Source organism: Mastacembelus armatus, chromosome 14, assembly GCF_900324485.2.
Source record: "Mastacembelus armatus chromosome 14, fMasArm1.2, whole genome shotgun sequence".
NCBI classification, from domain to species: Eukaryota; Metazoa; Chordata; class Actinopteri; order Synbranchiformes; family Mastacembelidae; genus Mastacembelus; species Mastacembelus armatus.
Window position 1 is genome coordinate 24645705 of NC_046646.1, and position 15545 is coordinate 24661249.

General features: G+C 41.7%; 1 protein-coding gene across 1 annotated transcript; it reads right to left on the bottom strand.

Moving 5' to 3' along the window:
• Positions 1-9482: 9482 nt before the first annotated feature.
• Positions 9483-14619, bottom strand: LOC113143475 (homeobox protein CDX-1-like). The gene is made up of 3 exons (XM_026329122.1): positions 14091-14619; positions 10041-10189; positions 9483-9834 (listed from the first exon to the last, which is right to left on the bottom strand). The coding sequence occupies exons 1-3, from the start codon at positions 14608-14610 to the stop codon at positions 9607-9609; spliced, it is 897 nt and encodes a 298-aa protein (XP_026184907.1). The 5' UTR covers positions 14611-14619; the 3' UTR covers positions 9483-9606.
• Between the last annotated feature and the right edge of the window lie 926 nt (positions 14620-15545).

Here is a 15545-nt window from a genome sequence, read left to right on the forward strand (position 1 = left end):
CAGATCTGGTTTGGTCTGTTCACACTGTGGGAACATCAGGTTTGTGGATGTGGACTCAGCCTCGGACATGCTTTCGTCCTGACGGTGCTTGAGCAGTGAAGACGTTGTGTATTTTTTCCCAGCTCTTCACCAAACATTTTCTTAGAGACGTCAGTCATCGGTTCATCACGACAGTGTCCTTGTGTTTACCTGCAGCGTTTATGGACACACATCAACGCCATAAAACCATGAGAACCACAACACCTCGCCAGTCGCGCACTGCTGTACGTGCACAGCAGGGCGTGTCAGTGCGTGTGTTTTAAATGATTAACCTTTACAGCCTCCTGCAGCTCCACAGGAAGCATCGCCTGCTCAGGAACTGACACCGCAGCTTCTTCAAAATGAAGTGAATTGATCCTTTGACATACAGTGGGTACGGAAAGTATTCAGACCCCTTTAAATATTTCACTCTTTGTGCCATTGCAGCCATTTGCCAAAATCAAAAAAGTTCATTTTATTTCTCATTAATGTACACTCAGCACCCCATCTTGACAGAAAAAAACAGAAATGTAGAAATTTTTGCAAATGTATTAAAAAAGAAAAACTGAAATATCACATGTCATTTTTATTGATCTTCTGTCTGAAAAGCAGAAAATCCATTTATAGTTTGAGATGATGTAAATATCAATAACACAAAAGTTGAAAAACCTTTGTGTTATTGATATAAAATAATGTAAAAGAAACATTTATTTACTCCACGACGTTTATCTGACAAAACAACCAAACTACTTAAAACTCAACCAGTCGACTTAAAGACATTAATTAGCATCTATCTCAATCATCTTTAACTGATTTATGTTATGCCAAAACATTTCATGGCTCCAGGTCCTGAAATGTGAAGATTTGCTGCTGTTTTTATTTATTGTAATAATTTTGATTTTTGGGTGAAATGAATCGGTGAACTTTGACCTCTGGGTGACCTGTGGCTGCATTTCTCTGTTTTCTGACTTTTTGGATTCATGATTCAAGAAAATTATCATACGTAAAAAAAAAAAAACTATGGCAACTCTTTACACATTAATTAATGAGTAACATTAATATAAATATATGAAGTACATACAGTATTATAATAGTATCACAGGAGATATTTTCCTGCTTTAAGTACTTTTACATTTAATTGCAGGTGCCTGATTATATTATACATTTATGTAAATACAATATTCAATGCAGGACTTGGAGTATTTTTACTGTGTGGTATTAATACTTTACTGATGCAGATAGTGTGGACATAATATTAGGAACACCTGCATGTATCGTCCTAAGAAGCTGCTGCAAAAAAAACTCTATTTTTAGCGTCTTTTCTCTTTTTTTTTCTTTGGTTGCTTCCTCATGTTTGCTGCCTCTTGTTCTGGTGTTAAAATTCACGCTGCATCTCTGAGGCCATGGTTCACAGGTGCAGCCTGGGTAAACAATGGTGGGATGTAGGAGCCAGGAAGAGCCAGGCTGGCTTCCCTATCATTAGCATGCTTTAGGAGCATTAGCATTTTGAGCCTCCTTGGTCGAATCAGGGTCGTGACCTTTGACCCCCACTGAGAGAAGTGAGACATGGGTTAATAGTGTTGTTAACGTGTCACCAGTGTTCACGTGTGAAAGGTCAAATTATGAGATTAAAGCAAACAGTGACACACGGATCCCAGGCCGATTGTGACGTGTGTGTGTGGGCTGATCGCAGATAGAAAACATGCATAAATCAACTAATGTGCGACACTGCACACAGGGAGGGGCCACTTTGATCGAGCTAATGAGTCTGACCTTCAGACCCCACATGTCCGTGACTTCTGTTTTATATTAACCAGATCAATTCAAATGACTGTAATGGTAAATACATTATTGTGCATATTGTATAGAGGTGTTTCTAATATTTTGTCCAGCCCATTTCAGTGGGGCTGGACAAAATATTACAGTATAACACAGTAAAATTCTTTTATCATGTGTTCTTTATTCTGGTTCAATCCTTTTCTCCAGTTTTTTACTTTTGCTTCTTTTTGTCTTTGTCTTCTGGTGTTTTGGCAGCTGGTAAAGGTGGAGCCTGTGTTTCCTGTGTTGGAGGTAATTACATATAAATTAGAAATTAGATCTGCATATACACATGCAGATACACTTTGATACAGGCCTGGTTTTTATGAAAACATCAATTTAAGTGTCACAGTCTGTGAAGGTCAATGTCTGGTCATGGTAAAGGTCACGCTGCAGGAAGCTGAGTTTTTATTTCACAGCAAAAGCTTTTTAGCTCTGGAGGCAAAATCAGTGAAATACAGTAAATACGTTGCGTCACATCATGGACGCTGTGAAAAGTATATGAGGGTGAAGGACGTATAAGAACGGTTTGATTTGTTTACACACCCTTAGCTCTGAAGGAGAGTTCAAAGGTGCAATATCACAGAAAGATAAATAACCATAAATGTGCTGTGATGGTTATTCAGACTGATGTGTGCAGCTCTGTGTGTTGTGATTCTACAGGCAGCAGCTGAAGGACGAGAAGAAGAAGAAGAAGAAGAAGACGTCTATCTGTGTTTCTTCCACTGTTGCCAAACATGAACTTGGAGAGGAATCAGGGTTCTTCAGTGTCGTGTCGAAATCCCGACATTATCAGCAGGACGAAGGTTAATGGGGGGGGAAAGGTGAGTCGGGAAGGACACGCACACACCTGTCGTAAACCTCAGGTTAAAACAGGTCACGATGTGTTCAGTGACTGGCTGCAGCAGAAGACAATAGTGACTCAAAAGCATGAAACTCTCCTGGTTCAGTTCTCGATACGCTGCTATTTATTTCTAATAAATATACATAATTTATTTTTATTAAAGTGGTAAAAAGCCTGTAGATACAAACATCCATGAATCCAGTCAACAAATGCTGCTGCACAAACAGCCAAACTGACTCTGACTCAGTTCTGACTCTTTCATTAACAAAACATCTTCTGCTCTTCTCTGTTCGTAATGTGTTTGAATATCAGATCAACTGAATCAGCGTGAGAAGCTTTTTAATCAGGTTTCACCTGTGAAACTACAACGTCTCAGAAATGAGTCTGACAGATTCAGCCTGACTCAGTTGCACCTGCATGTACAGACAATTATGTGTAATGTTCATACACAGCTTACAATGAGTGGAAATTGTGCTGGTCAACATCAATACCTGATCAATAATTTAGAGAAATACAATTTAAAAAACATACATGTGATCTAATTATTAAACCTGTGAGGTTTCAGGTATGTTGACCTTCTTTGGCCTTTACCCTTCGCCCTGAACAGGCTAGATATCAGAAAGCTAACGTTAGCGCTTCCACTTCAATCGCTAGTTAAATCACTGTTTAAAACTAGTTTAGTCAGTTGACGCTTCATCGATAAAGAACAAATAAGACAAATATTGGCAGATTTAGTTTTAATGTTCCTTGTTTTTTATTTTTAAATGGCAACGTGTGTTTTTCCTGCCTCGTGTACGACGCTGTCAATTATCTGTGTTATAAAGCTTCTATAATGAAGCTCCTTAGCAACGCCATAGCAACCAGACAGTCACTATTCAGAAGCACCATGACAACCACTCAGTGTCCTTGGCAACCACCACAAAGACTCTAGAACTCTGAGAGAAACATTGTTGCCACCATCACTTCCTGTTCGCACCGACAGTCACCTGGAATTTAGTTTCACTTAATGTGACGTTTTTGTGAAATACAATAAAAAGTAGCAGCATGTCCACTGCTTCCCCCGACACATCTTTACTTCGCCATCATTCTAGATGTTTATTAGATCGCAGCTATGACACTGGACTACATTAAAGTAGAGTTACCACTCACCTTCACATTAAAGGCAGTAAAATCTAAACCACAATAATATGAACTTGACTTAATTGAGATAATAGAGACAGGTGTGTGTGTGTGTGTGTGTGTGTGTGTGTGTGTGTGTGTGTGTGTGTGTGTGTGTGTGTGTGTGTGTGTGTGTGTGTGTGTGTGTGTGTGTGTGTGTGTGTGTGTGTGTGTGTGTGTGTGTGTGTGTGTGTGTGTGTGTGTGTGTCAGATGTAGGTTAATGGGGCTCTGGTGCTTTTACTGTATGATGAGCTGTAATTGTTGACAATAATCTGTCTGATTGTTATTACACTGATAGACTGTGATAACTCAAACTCCTTCTTTCACCTCAATACGACGCAGCTGGGAAACTATTTTAAAATTAATAAATAGAAATAAATAAATGACAAAACTTTAATTTTTATTATCTACTTTTATAAAACTAATAATTTTCTTTGATTGTCTTTATTTAATGTAGTTTTTTAAAATTTTCTCAAACATTTTAAATGAAATTTTATATCTTTAAAATCATGTTTTTGTCCATGACCATTTATTTAAACATACATATCCTAAAAACTGTACTTTTATTTTTTGTATATGCTTCTAGTTTGTAATATTGTATTAATGATTTTTTTGTGGCTTATGTATTGAACTGATAAATATATATATATATATATATATAGCTATTTCCAGCTGGGGGAATACCAGTAGTCCCCATCATGTCTTCAGTATTATCTGCCCTTTACAATGTAATATAGCACTGCTCCTTTACAACTCAACACTGTTTATCCACAGTCAGTGTGGCCAATACAGGGGCGTATTAGTGGCAGTAAGTATATTGTAAATGAAAGTTTATGGTAAAATGGCCCATAAACATGCGGCTGTATAAATCTGCTGCTGCGACGACGAATCCCTGAGCATTTATGGACGTCGGCAAGAGGTGAGAGTTATTTGCTCCCTTTGTTGTCTTTTCCTTTTATTTGCTCTAATTGTTTCCTCTGTTGACAGAGTTGATGATGTAGTAAACATCTTTGATTGGGAACAAACACATTTTAACACAACAATGGCCCAGTGGCTCAGACTGACTGTTCAAGCTGCACGTCAACATGAAGATTTGTATTGTGTGTTTTAGTGTAACATCCAACCTGAGGCCTGAGGTCGCCACTCTGGCGTTTTGCCATCAGCCATTTTGTTTGGGACTGATGAAACGAGTAGTGAAATGGCCGCCGCCCCTGTCGGATCGTAATTCTGTCAGCAGAGCAGCATTTTCTTAAACACACACTGGCTGTTTGAACATGTGTGTGGTTTCCAGGAAGGACAAACTGATACAAAACAGAAACCTGACACAGCTTCACTCACATAACTGTTAAACGCTGCTTTTTCCAATGAGCCGTAACTGCTGACGTCCCCAGAAACAATAAATGAAGGTAATAATTGAAAATGATGACATTACAACAGATATTAAAAGTAAATAACTCAAAGTGCTTCCTTTACATGCTCCACATCCTCCTGTGTCCTGGACCTGGACTGGCTGCCAGATGGACGTTTGACCTGGACGTTGTTCCTCATTAACAGCATCAGTGACAGAGACAAACTGACCCATCAGGCTTCAGGTATAAAAACAGTTTTACAGGAACCACCACTGGAATAAATACTTAAATAAAATAACTTTGATTGAAGTAAAAGTACAAAAATATTATCAGCAATGTATTTGCACCAAAAGTATGAACCTCTTTCACAGTAATTCATGTTATTCTATATTGTCGATGCCTTATTGTGTTCCCTAATGTTGCAGCTGGTAAAGGTGAAGTGCAGTAAAAAGTACTACAGTACAATATTTGTGCATCTTCAGGACAAAAGCGAAGTTTTTTCTGCAGCTTTGAGGATCATAATTTAATCAGCTCTAAAAACTGAACTTTGCCTGGTTCAGGTCGATGTTACTGTTCATGTCAGACCCGAAGTGACGGTTCCTATAAGTTTCATTTCATTTCATTTGGTGTCGTCCGTCTCTGGGATCTGAGCTCATCACGCCTCCTCAACAAACATGTCTGTGTCTCTGTGCTGCAACCATTTTTACTGCATCCAGCCCCCAATAAACTTTATGGTGGCGAAGAGGCCGAGGTGCTCGTCAGCCGCTGTTTACACAAAAATGAGACTCGAGCTGTTGCTACTCACAACGTGGCCTGAATTAGTTCAGCGAGAAAGGACAAGATGTTTTTTTGTTTTTTTTGTCTAATTGTCACAGATCTTATCAAAGCGCCAGAGACCAGATTCACCCAAATCATTTCATCCGAATTGGCAAATGCAGCTACAGGTTTTAGGAAAATGTCTGATTATGACAGAACAAACCAGCAGTGGGAAAGTCAACCAGACATAAATCTGCAAAAACCCAGTGCTCTGTCCTCATCCATGACGTCTTTTCTCTGCAAACCTGGAAAATCCTGATTGAAAGGAGCGATAATTAGAGGCACGATACTGCAGCTCTGATGAGGTCTGAAGCTTCAGATGTTTCAGAAAGAGCTTGGTTCAGTCCGACAGGTTCAGATAAACCAGACATAGAAAAACATACTCATCGTTTGCACCTGGCAGCAGGTAATAAGCTTTCAGCATCAGGTCTGTGTGTTTCGTTTGCTTAAAGGTTCATCTGTCAGTCCTGGGCTGTGATGGGCTGAGTACTGTCCCCTGAGGCCCGAGACCTGCTGGGACTTGGCATCAGCAGTTGTGGAGGCATTTTGTGTAAATGGGCAATGATGAGCCGGTTTCATATGACGGACGTCAACAAGCTACAGGGGCCACAAAGTTTATTACAACTATAAAACAAAGTCTTCACCTTTTAGTGGCTGGAAAAAGTGATTCATCAGTTTTCAAACTGTTGTCAGGTGTTCACTGACTCCAAACAGGTGAAGGAGATTTCATTCATTAATATCTGCTGTTGGCTGTGTACCATCGTCTAAACCTCTGACTTTTGTTTTCAGTTGCTCGATTTCTTTTCTTGATTTCTAAGAATCATTTTGTTTGAGGTCCACATTCTGGTCCAGGCTGGTGCTGTAATGAGCATTTGTCATTTCAAGCTGTTGTTGGATTTGTTTATGTTTCGTTTGGGGGCCTGGTCCCTTCTTTAGTTTGTTTGTGTTTATTGTGTTTGTGTTTTGTGGAACTCCAGTTGCTGAGAACGTCCGTCACTTTTTACAGTCTCTATTTCCGCTGCTCCTCAACGTCTGGAGCTGGTTTTTGGAAACAGGCGGGTCTCGCGTTTTTCACATGGAGAGAGTTCAAAGCAGCCAAAGGGCTCACATTGGATCGACATGGGGCCTTCTTTCTTCTGGATGTGTTAGCATCTAATGCTAACCTGTTGGTTTTACTAGCATTAGCCACCTAGCATGGTCTTGAGTGGACCATTGGATTGAATGGATCTGATGTGGATTTGGGACGAACTGGAGCTTTGGGTAACATTAGTGCTTTGGGTCACGTTAGCAGGAACCAGGCATCTGTAGTTCACGTCGTAGCTTCGGGGAACAGGACGTGATGGGAGGGCCAAAGGGTGCCACACACACCCACTGCTGATATTTTCTATCAGTGTTAAAACTGTTGTTGGAGGCAAAATGGACTCGGAAGGACAAAGGTCTGAGCGAGGACACATGAACACACACCACAGCAGATAGCAGGATCCTGTGCTCTGTTTGCCCAGTGTTCCTCTTCGCCCTTTGGACACCACACCTTAACTGTTGCGTCAATTGGCAAATACATACAGTACTGGATGTGCATGTATGCAGAGGAGTTTGCAGCAGGAATTTTCTGACATTTTATAGACAAAGCAGTTGAACAGTTGAACAACCTGCAGATGAAGTAATGAAAATAACTGTTGGTTGCAGGCGAAGATAATTCCTGACAGTGATTTTAGCAGGTGGTACAGCACAGATATCGTGAACATGTGGCAGCCATCTTGTTTTTGCGACACATTTTCTAAACAGATTCTGAACATTAAAACTACGAAAGTGTCAGTTTTCATCATATTTGATTGACTGTGTTGGGAGAATCAGCTCCTCCAGCTGTTTAGGACCAGCCCATAATACTCAACAACTGGAGTGACTGGAAACTGGAAAATGATCAGCAGGGATTTTTTCAATAAAGCCTTTTTAATACAAATTACATTTGAAAATGTATACAATAAAATCTGATGTGTGAAATCATGAACATTTACAAGACATTGTTGTACAGTATGTGGGAAGAACCAAACCAGCCTGAGTCCGTCAGCAGCTTCAGGTTTTAATGTCACTGAATTTCACTTGACTCTTGATGTGGCTCTATTTAATATTTCATTCAGGAATTTCCACACTGGTTAGAAATTTGCACCTTTTCAGCTCCATCTCCACCATGTGGCCCCAGTCTGAGATGGACCAGATCTGAACTGGTTTAGTTTATACTGTGGTTGTTTTTTTTCTCAATCATAAAACTGTAAAGCTGTAATCAATTATTCTCATTATATAATACATCTGACAGTTATCATATGATTAGTTTTTAACAACAAACTGATTGTTCAGTTTATAAAATAATAAAAAAAATACCCGTCATTATTCTCTGAAGTATGAACAAGTCACGAACCCAAAGATGTTGAGTTCAGTGTCAGAGAAAAGCTGAAAACTAGGAAAGTTTCACATTCTGGAGTTGGTGGTAAATTTATGTCACTTTTTGGTGAAATGAACCAAATAGGAGAGAAAATAACATCTGAAGATAAAATCATCAACAATGTGATGATTGAACATTTTAAAGGTACAATCTGCCACATGAAACTGTTAACTACAATTCCCAGGGTGCATTTTGGGAAGAAACATCCTATCACCCAGATCAAGCTTCTGCAATGGGAGCTGGTGACAGTGATTTTAGTCTGCAGGATAAACCAATTCACTTTTGAATGCAGGCACAATTAAGGACAAATTTAATAACTCTGGCAGCTGAGGCTCATGGGTACTGTAGTTTCTAGAGTTCTGATAAACATATGATTCTGTTCTTTAAAGAAAATATTTCAGTGCAGAATAATTCACCCACTTTACTCTGTTTTCTATTTCTATTTCTATTATTTATATACAGTTTGCACTTCAATTATTTCTGGTTAAACTTTCCTCAGCAACTAGGGGTCACACACTTATAGTGTTGCAGCTTTGCAGCTCCACCTGCTTCTATTTTATGGGCTGAAAAAACATTTAGAATAATAAGTTTTTAAAACTGCATCCTGTTTGAGATAAAACTGAATTTAGCCTGAAAAAAATGCTCCTTTAAGTAGCTTTAGAATTAAAAAACATTCCCACACTGTTTTGTCGCAGCTCTGCAGGGAAGCTAAACGCTGTTACCCCAGACCCTGTGGCTTCACTCTTCCATCCAGTGGAAAGATCCTGCCTGTTTTGTTTCTCCAATCATCAGCCTGACATGTGGTATCTGTGGAAACTTTGGGATCCATTAGAAATTCTGCAAGTTTGAATTGGATTAAATATTTTTAGCTGACAGCTCAACGTGCGATAACTTTTTCCTGGTTTTTCCAGACTTGTTGAACTATAGAGACTTCAACATCTCGTGTTAGGAAGTTCTTCTTTCAGGACTGGGTGGCATAGAGTCCCCCTGCCAACATCCCAGGACTGATGTGGAGCAGAAGTCTGGTGGGGGAAGAAATTCTGCTGCTGGTGACGTTCAGAGAACATGGAGGCAGGAAGTGATGTAGAAAGCTTCTCAGTTTTTAGGGGAGAATGTTTAGTCCAGATCCCCAAAGTCCAGCGTCCAATAAAACACCTCCTCCTTAGTACTCCTCTTTGATGCTCAAAGGCAGCGATGAAGGAGACACCAGCCCATTGCTTCCGCTGCTGCTTGTCACCATGCCGCTGCTGTTTCCGTGGAGACTGCCTCCTCCTCCTCCGTTGCCGGCGGTGGGCGGGGTGGCTGTGGTGGTGGAGGAGGCCGGCTGCTGGAGCTTCTTCTTGTTGATCTTGCGTTCCTTCGCCCGGCGGTTCTGGAACCAGATCTTCACCTGGAGCAGAGGGACAGTGTTTTACTGCTCGAGTCAAACGTCTTTTAGAAGACGGATCATCCTGTCTCAACCAAATCTCATCACAATATGTCCAAAGATTGCTGAGAAATTTTAGTCTGAACTGATTAAAAAAAGAAGTTAAGATCTGACAGAAGTGCAGTGAAGACATTATAAAGGTTTTATTTTTCATTGGTGTGATGTTGTACCTGTCTCTCAGACAGACCGAGTGCTGTGGCGAGCTCCGCCTTCCTCCTAATGGTGATGTACTTGCTGTAGTGAAACTCCTTCTCCAGCTCCAGACGCTGGTGGTCGGTGTAAACCACCCGGTACTTGTCTTTAGTCCGTGTCTTTCCGTCTGTGAAACACAGAAACAAAAAACAGACTCTACATGTAAATCTGTGGGACGGAGAAACTAAAGGGGCATTCCACACATATTTCCTTTTTCCATTTACACATGAAAATGAGTTTATTCCTCCAAGTCTGAGAAAATGACCCTGACCATGTATTAATGACTCAAATACTGTTTGCAAATGATTTGTGGACATTTTATTGTTTCCAGGTGGTTTTAGAAAAGTGCACTGTCCAAAGTGAAGCAACTCAACAACAAAGAAATGGCTCAGTCTCTTCTTCTGTATCTTTTTTTTAGACCGCACCACAGCAACATCTGGTGAAGGTCGTGTTAATGGTCGCGAGGCTGCAGGACAAAATAAATACAGGTACTGTACTATGCTGCTGCTTATTTTGGGAAGTTATTGATTCATTCATCAGATTTTCAGACTTGACAGTTGTGATTGATAGTTGGCAGCTGTCTGACTGTCAGAGCCTCAATTTCTGTGGTTTTTCAAACGATGTTCAATTGGCAGCAGCTGGTTCAGTGTGTGTGTCACTGAGTCCAGATCCCAGAGACTGACAGCACCAATTAACGTGTGTGAATCCAGAACCTGGTTCAGCTTATGGGTCTGAGCCGTAGACCCCCGTTGTTGTCAAAAAAAAATTTTTAAAAACCCAGCAGGGACCCACACCGCTGACCTGGCTCACATGGTTCTTCCTCACCAACAATGGGAGGCCCGTCTGGTTTTTGGAAAAAGACGGGCCTCCCATTCCACTGCACAAAATCACACCAGCTGTTAGTATGTAAAAATATGTATGAGGCCAATGGAGTTGTAGTATTTTATATTGTGTTATAAACGTGTCTCAGAAACTGTGGTTAGAGTCCAGTCAGACTGATGGAGACGTGAGTTCTCACCATGACTCCTGTATTCAAATAGAAAACCTGCCAGCGCTGGATTTGCATAGACCAGCTTTTATTCAGTGTTGACCTGTTACTGTTTAAACTCAACACTGTCAGAGGGTGAAGCTGGTAAATCAATGAGCATTAAATATAAAGAGTTGGGCTGTTTTTCAAACTTAAACCTAAAGAAATTTGTTTAAAACTTAAAAGAATCCAGGAAACTCCCCAAAATACCAAAAATGTCCGAACAAAACTTGAGGAAAAGGAAGCACAACTGGATATTTTCATTTGATATGAAGGTACAACCACAGAAAATGGTACAATTATACAGGTGACACTCAACTAAAAACACGTAGGCCTAAATAACGTTCACTGTGAATATACTGTTGGGCTTCAACAACATCCGACACTGTCGTAGAAAAGGAAAGTCTCACTTTAACTGGAATTTAAAAGCTGTGGATGATGACGGGACCGGGCCCCGAGCACCAGGCCGTTTACAAATCAGCTGTTTGTCTGCAAAAACAAACATATAAACACAACAACTGAGCTGCCAAACTGGGAAGAAGAACAAAAATCTTACACCTGAGAGAAACAATGACTTGTGGGATATTTGTTCCTTCTTGAGCTTTGACAAGTCTGAGGTCAGACTCTGGAAACACTCGGACTGTTGTGTTAATTAAAGGCCTTCAGGTCTCGTTAACACTGAGCACACAACAGTGAAATAAGTGATGTGTGTCTCTTCTTTAAACACCGTCTGTCTTCGTGTAATTGGTCACTGGGGCGAATTAAAGCTCAAACATTTTAGTTTCGGGGAGACATCTGTCCGAACTGTCCAGTTTCTGCTCCATTTGTCAGAAAGTAAAAACCAACAGTTTGATTCTCCATCGGCGAGACGCTAATGAAGGAGCGTAAATCAAAAACCTCTTCACTTTCCCCCTGGAGAGACAGATGTTTTATTCTGAAGTACAGCTGCTGCTGATGCAGTGGCCTCTGTTCACAGTGTCCCACCTTCAAAAATACGTTTGGCTCATATTTGACTTCTGTGTCGTTTCCAACACCTCAGGGAAAGTGTCTCTGGACGTGGAGAAATGATTCATGACATCAGAAATATTCCAGTAAACACACGGACAGAGCTCTTTGTTAATCCCCCACACTGGGAATCACTGAAACTGATGAGTTTTATTCAATTTAAGGCTGAATTATATCTAAGCTGAATAAGTTTCTAACTACATCCACTCAAGCTGTTTGCTACCTGCAGCAGCTCATTCATAATTATGAATATTGTCATAAGCAGCTGGGAAGCATTGACCAATCAAAAAACAAAATATTAAACTGTAAAACATGAAATATGAATTTAGTGAATGAATCTTATTTGACGTTAATTCAACTATTCAGAGTCACCATGAGCTGTTCTGGTTCCTGCATCTTAACTCATGAGCTGAATGAACAAACTACTTGTTCAATTATGTTTTTACAGAAACCAAACTATCAGACCTCCCAGCATGCATTGGCAGAGAGTTCAACTCCTGTTCTTTTACTTTGAAGGACCCATTCATATGAACTTAGGTCCTGGTTGTTTTTTTTCAGACACGAATGAAGCCGATGGTTCGTGTATTCAGACTTTAACAAAGACTCTGGGAGCAGCTCAGATGTGTCTTGGTACTGATGTTGGTACAAAATGGCCTCAGCAGCTGCAGCTTTAACTTCTACAGGTCAAATGAAAACCTGACTCTGGAAACTTAGGAAACAAATCTGCCTGAAACACCTGATCATGTGACAGTTTTCTAAACACCTGAGATGAGATGTGAATATGAAAAAGGTCTTGGCGTTAATGTGACTGATCACACCTGAAACCCTGAATAATGATCCTGCCATGTGTTGGGGGGTCAAAGGGGCCTCGGGGCCACACTTCTTTTGCCCCCGGGCCCCAGAGGAGGTTAGTGCAGCTCCTGGGAAAGTCCAGGTGAAAATCAGAAGAAACGCGGGTCGCACTTCAAAGTGAGAACTGTCTTGTCGACTCTTGTCTTCTCCGCCCAGGAACAAGCCGAGGACAAAGGCCCGGCTCCGGGGGCCACGGGGGGAATTTACATCACAAGGCTTCGAACCGGCTTCAAACCGGATTCACACGTTTGATCCGGCGTCAGGAGGGAACGTGGGAATATTTGCTCTTCATCCAGGGAACATGGAGTCGACGTCAATAACAGCATGTTTTCTATTATTCATGTAAATTATGTCGCATATTAAAATGTAAAAATTAAAACATCCTGCATGGAGATAAATAAAAACCAAAACACGGTCGATTAAAGCGGAACTCGGTAACAACAAATTAGATTTAAGGCTCCAAAATAAAATCAGGATCAGAAAATATTCACTCAGGAAAAAAATCCCCTCAACACAGTTCAGATGATAAAACATGACTGAAAATAAATGAACTGAGGAGAAAACTGGATTTATTTTGCGTTAAAAATCCTCTGATGGAGAAAAAAATCAATTAAACCGAAGAAGTAAACGAAATGACCAGAAAGGCCTGAACGTGGTGAAAGAAAAACTGATGAAATCTGTAATTATCTGTCATTTAATCAATAAAAACTTCCATTATTAGGATTTTGCTGTTGATGTGATTTGCACATCACATGTGCCACAATTTTAAAACAATTTTAATAATAAGTATTTTGTCTTGAATCAGTTTTATTGCCATAAAATCTTTTCTCCGTTTCCTCTGAATTTCACGTCGAGTCTTCAGGCTTTTTAATGGACGATAAGATGCAAATAACAACATGAGCCGCTGATTAAAACGAGACCGGGCCTCTTATCTGCCTCTTAGGAAAATGTGAAACAGCCTGTTGGAGTCAAACCTGTTAAAAAGCAGCAGCTGCTGGAAAAATGAAGCAAAAATTGTGGAAAAGTCCAAATAAACGGAGGCGACAGCTGTTAATATTATGTGACTGTTATATGAAGATTTGCTGAATTAAAATAGTTGTTTCCAGACATGATCAGGAATAAGAAACCTGGACCCGGGTCTTACTTGGGTTGGAGGGCGGTGCGGACGAGCGTCGTATCCAGTCGTACGGGTTCCTCCTCTGCGGGGATCCGGGGGACAGCTGCCCGGCCGACGCGTTGAGGGACGCGGGGAGCAGCGCAGGCTGCCCGGCGAAATCCGCAGGGCTGAATCCCAGCGTGGGCCCCACCGCTCCGGCCATGGTGGAGGCCCCGGGAGCCCCGCCGGCCGCGGCTGCTGCGGCTGCAGCGGCGGCGGCGGCCGGGTGGCCGTAGTGGTGCGAGGACCAGTCGTCCCGTGTGGGCGGAGGAGGAGGCGGGTAGGCCGGGCTCCAGCCGCCGGCGCCCGGCCCGGCCTGCTGCGCCGAGTGCGGGTCGCTGCTGATGCCGTGGTGGTGGTGATATCCGGCGAAGTCCGAGTACTGTGGCGGGCCCGGGACCGGGAAGTTCTGCGGGCTGAGGCTGAGGCCCGGGTGGCGGCTGACCGGGTTCTGGTGCGGGTACATGGCCGGGTCCTTGTCCAGCTGCAGGTAACTCACATACATCATTGCAGGTGAGGGGGGGCCCTCGGCACAGTGCGGATCCAGTCTGCCTCTGTCCTGTCTCACCTGGTGCGCAGGTAAAGCGAGCTCCACTGTGCGTCTCTCTCTCCTCTACCTGTCCACACCTCCACCTGTTCCCGGTGTCTGTGGTTTCTCATCAGCTGCCCGTTAAAACCTGCTGCGGTCACATGGGCCCTTTATGGCTCTTATCTGCCCCTGTCCCTCAGCCTGCCCTGCTCTTCCTCACCCCCTCACCCTCCTCATCACCGCAGCACTAGACACAAACCGACTGTCCCCTAAAGATTTTGATCCATCAACCAAATTAAAGAAAAAGTCTAAATCCACCGAGCAGGTGACCCGGGCCTCCTGCCCCTCCTCCCCGGGCTGCGGCTCCTCATATCAGCCTCAATTTGCATCAGAGTCCGCTGCTGCATTTCAAAGGCTGCGATCAAAGGACCAGACCAGTTTACAAAGGAGGGTAAACAGAAAAGGCGAGTCAGAGGGTCGGCGGACGGGTCACACCATCATCATCACCATCATCATCATCATCATCATCATCATCATCATCAACATTAAAACTAGTTCAACATTTAATCTGCTGTGAATTTGTGGGAAAAAGTGTCTGGATTATTTTCAAGTTAAATTTCTTTGATTCGCCTCGTTGACTCATAAATAAACTTATTAAAGTGACTTTGTTCATGAAATGACTCTTGAACTCTCTGTTCAACATAAACCAAGTGTTTTCTGCACATTTTAAAATATTATAATTCTTTTTTTCCGCATTAAAATAAAAAATTAAAAAACGGAAACGTGTAACTCACATCCCCTAAGAAAAAAACTCAGATCATAATTATTTATTGTTAAAATACTTGTACTCTGAACTACTGTACTACATTTATGTAGTAGTCGCAGTAGTAATACTCATTAGATTATGGACGAAT

Coding starts and splice junctions, on each gene's coding strand:
- LOC113143475 (XM_026329122.1), bottom strand. CDS start 14,610: ATGATGTATGTGAGTTACCTGCAGCTGGACAAGGACCCGGCCATGTAC. Junction 10,190..14,090: donor CGCACCGCCCTCCAACCCAA/GTAAGACCCGGG, acceptor TGTGTTTCACAG/ACGGAAAGACACGGACTAAA. Junction 9,835..10,040: donor TCGGTCTGTCTGAGAGACAG/GTACAACATCAC, acceptor CCTCTGCTCCAG/GTGAAGATCTGGTTCCAGAA.